Genomic DNA, 15,827 nt, shown 5'->3' with positions numbered 1-15,827 from the left:
TATACCCAGTTTATACTTGTTTTTATGCAGTAAAACATAATTGACTGCTTCTGGACTGCGGTAATTGAAATCTACCCAGTTTATGGCTGCTTATTCCTGCCAGGGCGTAGATTTAAATTACCGTGCCACACGGACCGGAAACGACCGCCAATCGCACAGCTTTCCCATCGCTAAAGATCACTTGCCCTGCTGTCGGTATGACAACAGAGCTCCGTGAGCCAGTCAGGAGTCTATTTTATTAGCTCAAGATCTCATGATCACTGTGAGCCAATCTTATTGTCTCACATTGATCACAGCATCAGGGACCAATGAAAACGGCTCCTGACTGGCCCACAGAGCTCTGCCGTCATAGTGATGGCAGACCGAGAGAGTTTCAGCGGCAGGAGAGTGGCGCAATTGGCGGATCCGTGCCGTTTGACGTCGGTAGGCCCCGTTTTTCTTACCAGCGGTCTCTGGTCTTTAAGGGGACAGGGAATGCTGGTACCAAAGTGGTTAACAAACTACATTTATATACCACCTGGAACTACGTGCATCTTATTGATTTTTTTCTATTAATAAGTATCGGGCAGGATTTGTTCTGGGCAGATTGGTAAGTGATAAACATTTAAACTTACATTTAAAACAAATAATAGCGTAGGCAAGTAAAACGTGACAAAAATCTAGGACACTGGAATAAGCCTCTATTTCACAATGCTCACTGAAACAAGTTGTGGTGTGTGAGCCCTCTAGAGATTTAAAACCCGGGAACTCTGCTTTATGGTACTATTCCCCTATTCCATATGAAAAAGGACTTTCCCACTGTATAAGCTTTGGTCATCTATCTCTCCAACGGTTTGTTGTTAGGCAGAGGCGTTTTGACAGGATACAAAGCAATATTATTTTAGTGACAATCCTAGACACTGTTGCGAAAAAAAAATTGGACACTTGACTATTTCTATGCAAATTACAAGCCTCCCAATGCCAACTTCTTATATTATTTAGAACTAAAGTAGTTCCATACACAGAATAATTTAGGATCATTAATTATTAACAATTTATTTGAAAGATGCGGTATGAAAGTTTAATATCCAACTTATGTGCTATTCTGAATTCTTTAACTTTTACCAAAGAAAAATTATGTACAATATTGGGAAGTTGAATTTCATAAAGAACTTTCTATGGAGGTGTGAATAAATGTTGTATATCAATCTGTATAACAAAGGGAACAATTTACAGAAATTACATTATGTTAAGTACATATCTCCTGTCAACCAGATTTACCCTTCATCTTTGCCTTTATGTAGGAGCAATTGTGGCCAAGCTAGACCTTCACCTGCACTTGTGCCAGACAAGGAGCGATGCCCCGATCAGCTGGAGGGTCCCAGGCAAAGGCGGAGGACGACGTAGGAACCCTCATTAGGATCCAGAGGCTTCTCTCCTCTTAGTTAAGGATGTGTTTAAGCTTCAGCTCAGGTTCTCCATCAGGTGGTGTTGTGATTGGGAGTAGCACTGTGACCGCACTTCTTGTAAGACTACAGGCAGATGGGCCTCCAGCTGGTGGGGGGTCTCCAAGGGGAGACTGGTAAAGGGCTGTGAACTTGGGCCCCATAAAAGTTTTTCTGGGGGGACCAGTGATCGGTAGTTAACCCCCTGTTAACTACCATTCAATGGCTGCAGAAGGAATGTTTCACAAAACTGTAAAACATCAAGTTTACCGGTACTATCACTGCCTGAATTTTTGTACAATTAAACCATTAAAACTACAGTATTCTTTACACTCAGCAGGAATCAATCTACGCTTATAGGAAGGTTTGTATGGATTGCTCACCTATTTCACCCTAGAAAGAGGGAATGTAGAGAGGTTTTATCCACCGCGAAACAAAAACAACGGAGGATTTGCCTTTCCTCTTCCTCTCTTTTCTAATCCTTTCCTCACTTTTTGTCAATTTATTCTATATGTCACTTACACTGACCATAAGATTCAGAGTGTGCCACGTAAAGTAAATTAAAAATACATGCATCAATTCTCTCCACCCCCAGCCATCAATTACTCTCTGATGAGAATCTGATCGGACATGTTTGTGCAATAGATTTCTAGCAGATTCAATCCTTATGATCGAATCTACCAGGAGTTGAATGGGAAGGTTGATGCATGTATGGCCTGCCTAAGGATAAATGCTAGCCTAAAAACATTTGTTGTCGCAACTTCAGGTTCAATGGATATTTAATACTTACAATAAAAAATTGAAGTAAAAAAAGTCAGCAGGTGCCTCTAAAAACATACCAGTTGGCACAATACACCTACTAACTTCCAGGGGACATAATTACGTATGCACCATCAGATTGGGAGGAGAGAACAAGCTGTCTTAGCTGGAAGTGAAAATAATTAGCTTTAGAAACAGAGAATTGAAAAAAGAACAATACGTGGCATCTAATGTGTCTCCTAAGTGGAGTTTTCCTTTAGAAAACACAAAAGATATAGAATCTTTATTAAAATGAGCGCAATCACTCTTATTTTCACAATGTAATGTAATCATCTACTGTCTTACTCTATGAAGCACAGCAGAAGAGTACAGCGCTTTACAATAGATACAATAAAAAAAAATATATATATGTTTTTAAAAAATAACCAGTTCTGCATGATTAGCATGGTTAATCCCATGATTCTGCTTACCATAATGTCATTATGAATGAATCCTCGGCGGTATCGGGCTGGCCTCAAGTGAGGATACTCTTCTGTGCTGGTGATCTGGATGTTCCACACAGACTTCCAAGCATCATAGAGTTGGCTGTGAATGGGATACACACCAGAATGATGGGGTGCAACAGCATATCCCAGATCTATGGGGATACCATGTTCCTAGAGGAAAAATGAAACATATAATCAATGTGTGTGTGTGTGTGTGTATGTGTATATATATATATATATATATATATATATATATATATATATATATATATATATATATATATACACACAGTATCTTCTAAAAAAATTAGCATATTGTGATAAAGTTCATTATTTTCTGTAATGTACTGATAAACATTAGACTTTCATATATTTTAGATTCAAATACACACAACTGAAGTAGTTCATTATTGTTTTAATATTGATAATTTTGGCATACAGCTCATGGAAACTGAAATTTCCTATCTCAAAAAATTAGCATATTTCATCCGACCAATAAAAGAAAAGTGTTTTTAAAACAAAAAAAAGTCAACCTTCAAATAATTATGTTCAGTTATGCACTCAATGCTTGCTCGGGAATACTTTTGCAGAAATGACTGCTTCAATGCGGCGTGGCATGGAGGCAATCAGCCTGTGGCACTGCTCAGGTGTTATGGAGGCCCAGGATGCTTCGATAGCGGCCTTAAACTCACCCAGAGTGTTGGGTCTTGCGTCTCTCAACTTTCTCTTCACAATATCCCACAGATTCTCTATGGGGTTCAGGTCAGAAGAGTTGGCAGGCAAATTGAGCACAGTAATACCATGGGCAGTAAACAATTTACCAGTGGTTTTGGCACTGTGAGCAGGTGCCAGGTCGTGCTGAAAAATGAAATTTTCATCTCCACAAAGCTTTTCGGCAAATGGAAGCATGAAGTGCTCCAAAATCTCCTGATAGCTAGCTGCATTGACCCTGCCCTTGATAAAACACAGTGGATTAACACCAGCAGCTGACATGGCACCCCAGACCATCACTGACTGTGGGTACTTGACACTGGACTTCAGGTATTTTGTCATTTCCCCCTCCCCAGTCTTCCTCCAGGCTCTGGCACCTTGATTTCCGAATGACATGTAAAAGTTGCTTTCATCCGAAAAAAGTACTTTGGACCACTGAGCAACAGTCCAGTGCTGCTTCTCTGTAGCCCAGGTCAGGTGATTCTGCCGCTGTTTCTGGTTCAAAAGTGGGTTCATGCTTCCATCTGCTGAAAAGCTTTATGGAGATGAAGATTTCATTTTTCAGCACGACCTGGCACCTGCTCACAGTGCCAAAACCACTGGTAAATGGTTTACTGAACATGGTATTACTGTGCTCAATTGGCCTGCCAACTCTCCTGACCTCAACCCCATAGAGAATCTGTGGGATATTGGGAAGAGAAAGTTGAGAGACGCAAGACCCAACACTCTGGATGAGCTTAAGGCCTCTATCGAAGCATCCTGGGCCTCCATAACACCTGAGCAGTGCCACAGGCTGATTGCCTCCATGCCACGCTGCATTGAAGCAGTCATTTCTGCAAAAGTATTCCCGACCAAGTATTGAGTGCATAACTGAACATAATTATTTGAAGGTTGACTTTTTGTTTTAAAAACACTTATTTTATTGGTCGGATGAAATATGCTAATTTTTTGAGATAGGAAATTTGGGTTTTCATGAGCTGTATGCCAAAATCATCAATATTAAAACAATAAAAGGCTTGAACTACTTCTGTTGTGTGTATTTGAATCTAAAATGTATGAAAGTCTAATGTTTATCAGTACATTACAGAAAATAATGAACTTTATCACAATATGCTAATTTTTTGAGAAGATCCTGTAGTTGCAATGCCCATTAAAATGAAGTCTGAATTTGAACTAGAAAAACATTTCAAGGCATGTATATGCTACAAAAAAACAAAACCAGGGGGAGGGGGTGGGGAGGGAACCAAAGGTAAAGCTGCAAACTGTGCTTCTTAACCATCATGTTTAACCTATTTTGGTTCCTGGACGTAGTTTCTACGTCCAGGAACCATGCGCGCTCCCGCGGCCGATCGTGCGCGTGCACGCGCACTCCCGGCCGCGGATTCGGTAGCCAGGGAGTCAATGTATCGGGCTATGGTGCCCGATCATTGATTCCTCTCCCCCGCTGAAAAAGCAACAGCTTCTCTTGGAAGCTGCGCCTTTTCTGGCCGTTCCCTTCCCGATGCGTCACTGTAAGCGTATGTTACGCTTAGAGTGACGTCATGCAAACAAACTCATGGCCGCCATCTTGTGGCCAAAAAGTAATACTACACCTGTAAAAAAAAATAAATTAAAATTAACACACATTTACATTATAAATCTATTGTTTACCTCCCACCCTCCCAAAACTACCCAAATAAAATGTTTACTAGAAAAAAAACATTACAATAAAAAAAACATGTAAATATTTACCTAAGGGTCTAAACTTTTTAAATATCAATGTAAAGATGAAATATTTCTATATTTTTTTTATTTTAAACTTGTAAATAGTGATAGATGCAAAACGGAAAAAATGCACCTTTATTTCCAAATAAAATATTGTCGCCATACATTGTGATAGGGACATAATTTTAACGGTGTAATAACCGGGACATATGGGCAAATACAATACGTGAGTTTTAATTATGGAGGCATGTATTATTTTAAAACTATAATGGCTGAAAACTGAGAAATAATGAATTTTTTTCGTTTTTTCTTATTCTCCATGTTAAAATGCAGTTACAGTAAAGTGGCTCTTAGCAAAATGTACCCCCCAAAGAAAGCCTAATTGGTGGCGGAAAAAACAAGATATAGATCAGTGCATTGTGATAAGTAGTGATAAAGTTATAGGCTAATGAATGGGAGGTGAACATTTCTCACGTGAAAACGACGGAACCTGAATGGGTTAAAGTACTGGATTCATAGGGCAGGACTGCATTTAGCACACGTGTCAAACTCCAGGCCTGGAGGGCCAGGTCCATGCCAGTGTTTAGGATGGACTGAGAAAGAAAGGAATGTGTTCTACCTGATGGACCACACCTTTCCTGATTTATACCCTTCAATTCATTTGAGCTGTATCAAAAATGTGTGAGGATCTCGGCCCTCGTAGGACCGGTTTGACATACCTAATTTTTAGCACTTGTGAGTCCACAAAATTGTTTGCACTTTGTTGTATAGTAGCAGTTCAGGCATGATCATCAACAAGTTACAAAGCAGCCTCTACACCAATGGAGAGCGGATGAAGAACGGGGCGGCTGAAGAACGGGGCGGCTGAAGAACGGGGCGGCTAATTGAAGGGTATGGCAACAAACATACAAAGCAGTTGGCCAGGAATGTCCCCGTGACTATTACATGGTGGGGATAGAGCGCTTTTTAAGGATTACATCTCTGTTTAAATAGTTCTGTGTAACTTCAGATTAGGATCTGGCATCCTTTGTACCATTGTAAGTATTTATTGTCCAGCGCTGCGCAATATGTTGGCACTTCATAAATAAAATACAATAAAATAAGCTGAATGAAGTTCACATAGCTTACCTACTTGTGCTTCCCTCAATTACCTTACCCCTTTCCCTGCTAAGAACACGCGCTAAATAACTCTGGCCTGGAAGGACTGTTGGTGATTGCTCAAGTTCATAGATCTGTCATCTAGCACTGCGCACACAACCTAATCAGTTACAACAAACAGCAGACTGCTCTGATCTATGGACAATAATGAGATCGGCAATCACAATAAAAAATGTTCACACTAGATGACTACAATCACCGTTAATGAAGAAAATCTAACGTGTGTAGGAGTTTTGCTCTAAAATCCTAATTTTGGAACAAAGAACAAAGTGAAAAATGCGGCAGATCCACCAGTGGTTCCACACAGATGAAATGTTGGTCTATAATAATTTGTGTATTTTATTCATTAGAATTCAAATTTAGTATAAAAATATATTCAAAACTACACTGTACATTTCCTTTTAAAACCGATAGTAATCATTTTTGGCAGGAGGAAAAAGTCGGATTACTAAAGCAGCTATTTACAGAAGCTTACAGTGTCTATTCTAGGTGAATGATAAATGACCTTAAAGCCTCCTACCCTTAAACAATGTAATAGAACACCAACGGACCTGGTTAGTGGATTTAAGTTTAAGACTTTCACCATTATGAGACAAAGAAGGGACCAGCTACATGAAAGAAGACATTCAAGGTCAGTACAGCTACTCAAATATGTAAGCTGCCAATAAGCAAACTAATAAACAAAAGCTGCCAGCCTGCCTCAGAGCTGTTTGGTGGCAGATCTTTATTACAGCACAGAGACCTGTATTCACAAGTTACACAGAAAAATGGAAAGCAAGCTTCAGCTTCTTTCACTCATTTGTTGTTCTGTCAGCATCCTGGTGACTGATATCAGCAAGACACGCAACCCCTTTCCTCTATGTAGTCACAGCTCACTAGGGCCAGCCCTGTCTTTAAAGTTCCACTCCGGTAGTCCAGGAATGTGTCCTATTGCCAATGACATAGAACGTATCTTTTCACACAAGAGGCCTTGCGCATTTTTGTCAGAATTAATTGCATTGATGCTCGAGTTCAGCTTTTCCATCAATATGTGAGAAATCTTTCATGACCTACAGTACTCTTATTTCTTACGGCAAGTCAACCATTACCAAAAAAAGTAATCTTAAAAAAATATAAATTATTGTTGATTTATAAAGTGCCAACACATTCCATTTTGCTGTACAAAGTAAGAAAAACAAACATGGGGTAAAAAATAATACAGACAATGGCATACACCAAATATAAACACCGGTACAAAATACAGAATCAGTCATTAAAGTGACAAGTGTTACACGATGAATACAATGTATTACAGATTTCAGGATACAAAATAAATTCCAAGACACAAAAGTGATCATATAGGAGTTATGATACAATGAATTGTATGTGTAGTATGGATAATTCATACATTAGCAAAGAAGTGTCTGATTTTCATTTTCAGTTATATACTGTAGATTTTTTTTTTATAATATTGCATCATTCTCTAATATTTGCAGTTTACAAACTATACTCTGAATTTTAAACTATGAAACAGAGCAGGAAAGTTCAAAGGGTCATGAGCTCTGCAGTGAGGGCTAGTTCATATTACAACAGCTTTTTAAGCACTAGTGATTTTGAAAAGCTCTTGCTAATGCAATGCTATGGGGGATTTTTACAAAATCACGTTGGCACTGTGAGAGCAAAGACATAAGATAACATTAGCAAGAGCTTTTAAAATCACAAAGCGCTTAGAAAAGCTCTTGTAGTGTGAATGAGCCCTCAAAGTGGAAACAAACAAAAAACAGTGAGAGACAGGTTGAGATAAACGCTTCAGGAAACAGCAATGTAGAGCTCAGAGAAACTCTTTTGCGTGGATAAATTAAGTTTCTTAACTCTTCCTGTACTTGACACAATATGAGACTCATCTGTGCTACTAATGTTGTATTTCTTACCTGTACTACACATACAAATCATCATATCACAAGTTTATTTTCACTTCAGATTCCCTTTAAATGACCTGCAGGATTTTGACATGACTGGAGTAAGGGCCTGAGCCCACTGACGCAGTTGTGTCCGCTTTTAAGTTACATATGAATGTTAGAGATGTTGAAGAGTGAACAGAAGCGGATACAACTGTGTCAATGGGCTCAGGCCCTAAGAGAGAAGAAAGAGTTTTGGTGTAAGTATTGAGGATGTAACATTTGAGTCATGTGCATGGATCCACTACAGAGTTCCTTTAACTAACCTAGTTTGTATATTTTCTTCTAAATTGTCCATTATTAAGTGGCAAAAGTTGCAACCCTCACTACAGACTAGAGTACAGATTGCTGAACGAATGCTGAAATAGCCATTATACAATCGTCACTCAATTGCTTTGATCAATTCTAGTAACAGTGGCAGATTATCTAGCAGTTTTTATGAGAAGGTGTTCACAACAGGACATGTTTGCTGGATCAGTCAACTCTTCCACTGTTTTCAGTCTTGAAAAAAACATACTAAATATAAATAATAAAATCAATCAGGTTGTACGGTCCAAATTTATTAAGTGGAGATCAGAAGTGACAGCGCAATCCTCCTCTGGAATTAAAAGACAAACGGGGCGAGAGAAATAAAACCTTTTACTTACCGGGGGGCTTCTTCCAGCCCCTAAAAGTCAGGTGTGTCCCCCGTAGCAGCTCCGGTCTTCTCCCCTCTCCAGCTGGCAGCCTCTGAAGATTGCTGACCCCTGATGGATCGGCGTCTTTGGCAGTTTATGTTACCTTACACACACTGTGGGGGACATTTATCAAGAGTGTCTGAGACAAAACATTAGTAAGTTTTTAGAAATCCATGCAGAACTGTCTCACATATCCTAAGAAATCACTAAATAGTGCGGATTCCTTCTTAAACTGTTAGGAATAGGAGGAGTTAGAAAGGTCTCTCAGGCAGTGCAGTGTGTGAGGGGAGTTGCTGTTGCTGAGGTAACCAACACATCTGCTGTCAGCAGACTGAGGAGCCCTTCACAAATCACATCTAGCCTGCACTGCTGCACTATCTGGAGAACTGCTACGAAGCACTTCTTAATCTGTAGCAGTTTAGGGATGGACTTGCACTTTTCTTAACTGTAGTGCAGCTCTATAAATCCATGCTAAACTGCCACTATTAAGTAGGATAGGAAACATTATATATATCTGTATATTGTATGTAGCTCTGCCCTCCCAGTAATGCTTAGCCTGGGCTGATTAGTTATGTGACATCCCCCCAGAGAACTCTAGGAGACCAGGTATATTTTGTACTGGCTTCAGAATTCTCTGTAACGATTCATTCTGAGTGAGAAAAGATTTTGCAATGGGAAAATATTGACTAAAGTATTTAAAAATGAATATTGTAAGAAAAAAAAAAGCAATTTCCATTTTAATAATTATGTTATTTTTACTTCAGTTCCTCTTTGATTGCACTGTGACCTTGATTTATTTAAACGATAACCTCTGCAACTTTGTATTCACCTTCAAAAACCCTTTATATCTTAAAGAGGACTAAAGTGAGGAGGGCAATTTTTTTTTTACCTGAAAACTAATATATATATATATATATATATATATATATATATATATATATATATATATATATATATATATATATATATATATATATATATATATATATATATATATATATATATATATATATATATATATATATATATATATATATATATATATATATATATACATACACACACACACACACACACAGGGCTGGATTTAGGACAAGGCCACCTAGGCCATGGCCTAGGGCACCACAGGAGGAAGGGCACCAAAGCAGCAGGCTGAACTTATGCAGCATTTACAAACTTGCAAATGCTGCAATGCAGGGATATCAGGTAAGCGCCTGACCGCGGTACTCTGCTGCCAGCCACCTGTGCTGCAGCCATCTTGCTCTCTGTGCATCTTTGCATTGTGGCCAGCAGCTATGGACTTGGGCAGCATTGGAGATGAGCAGAGAAATGAGTGACACTGATGGCTGGCTGCTGCAGTATGAAGGCAAGCTGGCTACCTATACTGAAAGAGGGGAAGTGGGAGAAGGAGGGATTAAGGGAGTCATTGGGTTACCTATACTATAGGGAAAGGGTCATCTGGCTACCTATACTGGAGGGGGGCGGCTGGTGACAGCGGCCTTGGGCGGTAAAGAGTACAAATCCGGATGTATATATATATATATATATATATATATATATATATATATATATATATATATATATATATATATATATATATATATATATATATATATAAACAGGCAAGTCTGACAGGGTTCTACTGCAGTGTACTGGAAGAGGCTGTCTTAACACCGCCCCCTCCTTGCTGCAATATGCAGCGTTAACTGCTCTCATCGCCACAGCCCGCTGCCTAACCGACCCTGGTATCACTGCCGCGGTGAAATCCACACACATTTTTCTCAACCAGCAGTGCAGAGGGTGAGAGAGGAACCCCTCTTCTCCTCTGGTTTCCACACCTCAGCCACAACTGCTTTTTGACCCTGCTGCAGCCAGCAGTGATACTGGCACAACGATTCCTTCAGCAGTGAGAAGGGAGAGAGAGGACACCACTCTCACCCTCCTAGTTCCACACCACAATCTGGTGCTACTCCCACACAGAGTTACAGCCTGCAATCACACTGACACATCCACCTTCCCCTTAGGTGCAGGGGGAGCTTTTTGGACAACTTCCCCCACTGGCCCCTTCACCACAGAGGGACAGAACACAACCACAGACAGCTCAGGACCACTGGCCTCCAAGACTTCCATCACTAGGAAAGGAGCCGTTCCAGTACCATCTTCCCCAGCCTACGCTACAAGTGTCAGCAGTCAGGCATACTACAAGTCTCAGCAGTACAAGTTATATGAGGGAGGGAGGCCAGTAACACTACCAGAGATGCTATATGGGGGAGGGCGTGAAAGAAAATAGGAAAAACGTAATCCCTATCGTTCATTAACTGGGGACTACCTTACAGTATAGAGAGTAGCTCACTTTACAAAGAAAATTCAATTTTTGATGAGAAAACTCAATGCTTTCAGATCAGCTCTTTATATTACAAGGATTAACGGCAAACATTATTTCAGCTTTATTACTGTGGTTTTGTGTGCTATCAATTCACAGTGCTTATAGGAGAAACTGATAGATAGCAATGACAACATTTCCTGCCAGGCAAGGAATTTATCCAAGTTCTAAAAGAGTAGCAAATAAATATTCCTGCTGCAAGACTGATTTTGGATAGTCTCATGGCAACAGTATTCTAACCATAGTACTTACATACTTGTGTCATGGTTGCAAAAAGTAATTCAAGCTTACTGCCATTTTTAGTCTTAGCTGACAGCAAATTCATTGAAATGAAAATATATAATCACATTCAATTGTATAAGCTGTGTGTTCAAACATACAGCCAAAAGCTTGCTCTTTTTCTTCTAATTTAACCAATAAATGGTATCTCATTAAATCTTTTATTGAACAGTTATTGAGAAATAAACAAAGAAGCCACAAATGTGGCGAAAAATAAAAAGCAAAAAAGAATCATAGCAGAGCATATTTCCGCATATGTATCAGGACCAATCGTAGATGACAAATCATACAATAACATTTACATTGCAATGAAAGGTATTCACAGTCTGGAACAGAGAGAAAGCAACGGGGTGAGGGCACTTCTGCCTTCATTACTCCACCCCCCAGATAAAACAGTAAATGGGGAACATTGTTCCCTCCAGTTCGAGGGAGAACAATAACCAAATTTAGTCACCAGATGTGTCCAATGGTTTAAAGCCGCATCTACACGAGTAGATGTGGCCACGATGCTCCTTATCAATCGAGCCGCTGATGCGGCTCGATTGATAAGATCCGACAGGACGGATCTCCGCACCGCCGATTCCCTGCTCGCTCCCCGCGAGGGGACAATGGCAGGGAATCGAGCGGAAGATAAGCGGCGCCGGTGTGGACGAGCGGGGAATCGAATGCGGCGCACGCGCGGCGAGCGGGGACGCGGCGGGCACGCGGAAGAGGCGATCCGTCGGCTAATCGAGCCGCAGGATCGCAGCCTCATCTACCCGTGTAGATGAGGCTTAACACATTATGTGGTTTGGAAAATGCCAACCATAGTAATAAGGGAAAAGGAGAACAAATCATGGAAACATACTGCATAGATATAAGTAATGGAACGAAATGGTCATAGGATGACAGGTATGACCAAAGTCTGCAAAAACCTCATAGTTACATAGTTATTTTGGTTGAAAAAAGACATACGTCCATCGAGTTCAACCAGTACAAAGTACAACTCCAGCCCGTCCCCCACATACACCTGTTGATCCAGAGGAAGGCGAAAAAACCCCCACAAGGCATGGTCCAATTAGCCCCAAAAGGGAAAAATTCCTTCCTGACTCCAGATGGCAATCAGATAAAATCCCTGGATCAACATCATTAGGCATAACCTAGTAATTGTAGCCATGGATGTCTTTCAACGCAAGGAAAACATCTAAGCCCCCTTTAAATGCAGGTATAGAGTTTGCCATAACGACTTCCTGTGGCAATGCATTCCACATCTTAATCACTCTTACTGTAAAGAACCCTTTCCTAAATAAATGGCTAAAACGTTTTTCCTCCATGCGCAGATCATGTCCTCTAGTCCTTTGAGAAGGCCTAGGGACAAAAAGCTCATCCGCCAAGCTATTATATTGCCCTCTGATGTATTTATACATGTTAATTAGATCTCCTCTAAGGCGTCTTTTCTCTAGACTAAATAAACCCAGTTTATCTAACCTTTTTTGGTAAGCGAGACCTTCCATCCCACATATCAATTTTGTAGCTCGTCTCTGCACCTGCACTAAAACTGCAATATCTTTTTTGTAATGTGGTGCCCAGAACTGTGGTGCTCCAACTAATTGGCTGACTTGCTCAGCTTCTGCTTGATGATCACTGCAAGCTAGGTGTATTATGTGTGCACTTCTCATTGGCTTATAAGCAGCCTGCAGGCTTTATAAAGCAGCAGAGAACTGTTTGGGAGTGAGTTTCTCCAATTGTGTGTTTGGTAAGTTTTAGAGCAGTAGGAGACAGGCCTTGGAGGTGGCAGCTCCAAGGTTTTGGCTGCGCTCACATATGGTGTTGGATGCTGGTTCTGGGGCCCCGGGCAGTGAGAGTTCCCGGGGCCCCAGGCTGGCTCATGCACCATTGTTTTTAATTATTGTAGTATCCCATGCAGTTTAGTTAGGAGGGGGGCAGATGAGAGGGAATATCCTGCATGCTGGTGCCCCCTGCTGGTCATATAGCCATTGTCTATATGCAACTGAAGCCCTCTCCAACTAATTGGCTGACTTGCTCAGCTTCTGCTTGATTATCACTGCAAGCTAGGTGTATTATGGGTGCACTTCTCATTGGCTTATAAGCAGCCTGCAGGCTTTATAAAGCAGCAGAGAACTGTTTGGGAGTGAGTTTCTCCAATTGTGTGTTTGGTAAGTGCCCAGAACTGAATTCCATATTCCAGATGTGGCCTTACTAGAGAGTTAAACAGGGGCAATATTATGCTAGCATCTCGAGTTTTTATTTCCCTTTTAATGCATCCCAAAATTTTGTTCGCTTTAGCTGCAGCGGCTTGGCATTGAGTACGATTATTTAACTTGTTGTCGATGAGTACTCCTAAGTTCTTCTCCAAGTTTGATGTTCCCAACTGTATCCCATTTATTTTGTATGGTGCTAGACCATTGGTACGACCAAAATGCATGACTTTACATTTGTCAACATTGAATTTCATCTGCCATGTATGTGCCCATATAGCCATCCTATCCAGATCCTGTTGCAATATGACACTATCTTCCTGAGAGTTGATGATTCTGCACAATTTTGTATCATCTGCAAAAATAGCAACATTGCTCACTACTGCATCTACTAGGTCATTAATAAATAAATTGAAGAGCACTGGACCCAGTACAGACCCCTGTGGGACCCCACTGCTAACAGTCTCCCATTTTGAGTACGATCCATTGACCACAACTCTTTGTTTTCTGTCCATTAGCCAGTTCCCTATCCATGCACACAAACTCTTCCCCAGTCCTTGCATCCTCAACTTTTGCACCAGACTTTTGTGGGGAACAGTTTCGAAGGCCTTTGCAAAGTCCAAGTATATCACATCTACAGCATTCCCAATATCCATATTAGCATTCACTACCTCATAAAAGCTGAGCATGTTAGTCAAACAGGACCTGTCTTTAGTAAACCCATGTTGATGCTGAGAAATAAGATTATTTTCTACTATGAAGTCATGTATAGTATCTCTTAGTAACCCCTCAAATAGTTTGCATACAACTGATGTTAAGCTTACAGGTCTATAATTTCCTGGATCAGATTTTTTGCCCTTCTTAAATAATGGGAAAACGTGGGCTGTACGCCAATCCACTGGGACTCTGCTAGTTGCAAGAGAGTCACAAAAGATAAGATAAAGGGGCTTAGCTATAACTGAACTTAATTCTCTTAGGACCCGAGGATGCATGCCATCCGGGCCAGGTGCCTTGTCTATTTTTAATTTATTTAGTCTTGCCTTTACTTCTTCCTGCGTTAAGTATTTAATATTACAGTTAGAAGATTGAGACTCTTCTGCCTCTGTAATGTGCAACAGTGCTGTTTCCTTTGTGAAGACAGATGCAAAGAAAGCATTTAATAACTCTGCCTTACCTTGGTCATCCACCATTGAGTTTCCACCCTCATCCTTTAGGATTCCTATACAGTCAACCTTTCTTTTTTTAGAGTTGATGTACTTGTAAAACTTTTTTGGGTTAGATTTGATATCCCTAGCGATTTGATTTTCAGCTTCGATCTTTGCCAGCCTAATTTCTTTTTTACAATTTTTATTGCACTCCTTATAATTGCTTAGTGCAGCCTCAGTCCCCTCCTGTTTTAGGACCTTATAGGCATTCTTTTTCCTCTTCATTTTATCCCTAACCTTTCTATTCATCCATAGAGGCCTTTTTTTATTCCTAGACATTTTGTTTCCATATGGGATATACATACTACAATATTGATTGAGAATACGTTTAAAAGCTTGCCATTTCCCTTCAGTGTCCTTCCCTTGTAGTACATTATCCCAGTTCACCAAACTTAGTGCCTGCCTAATTTGATTGAACTTTGCTTTTCTAAAATTCATAGTTTTAGTGGTCCCGCTGCCCCGTGGCCTATCAGTCACCAGATCAAACGTTATCATGTTGTGATCACTATTTCCCAAATGTTCTTGAACCTGCACATTTGATACATTATCTGGTCTATTAGAAATGATCAGATCCAGTAACGCATTCCCCCTAGTTGGTTCCGTTACCATTTGAGTCAAGTAATTGTCCTGTAGTGCTGCCAGAAATCTGCTGCTTTTACCAGAATGGGTAGCCTCAATACCCCAGTCAATGTCTGGAAAGTTGAAGTCGCCCATAATTATGACCTCATTTTTACTTGCAGCTTTTTCAATCTGCTGTAGTAATCGCAGTTCTGCAGCTTCATTAATAAGAGGTGGTCTGTAGCATACCCCAATAAGCAATTGGCAACTTTTATTTCCACCATGAATATTTACCCAAACGGACTCCACATCTTCGCAATCTTCCTCCATCTCATCGTTGACAGCTGTA

At 40.4% G+C, this 15,827-nt stretch overlaps 1 protein-coding gene across 2 annotated transcripts in view; it reads right to left on the bottom strand.

The window, feature by feature from the left end:
- NDST2 (N-deacetylase and N-sulfotransferase 2) overlaps nt 1-15,827 on the bottom strand; it is a 307,422-nt gene that overhangs the window by 46,476 nt on the left and 245,119 nt on the right. For both annotated transcript variants that reach the window (XM_068258024.1, XM_068258025.1), the window contains one exon: nt 2,654-2,839. In XM_068258024.1, coding sequence (XP_068114125.1) covers nt 2,654-2,839 — 186 coding nt within the window. The remainder of the gene's footprint in view (nt 1-2,653; nt 2,840-15,827) is intronic.

This window comes from Hyperolius riggenbachi, chromosome 10 (genome assembly GCF_040937935.1).
Source record: "Hyperolius riggenbachi isolate aHypRig1 chromosome 10, aHypRig1.pri, whole genome shotgun sequence".
NCBI lineage: Eukaryota > Metazoa > Chordata > Amphibia > Anura > Hyperoliidae > Hyperolius > Hyperolius riggenbachi.
This window is presented reverse-complemented; position numbering and strand designations above follow the sequence as displayed.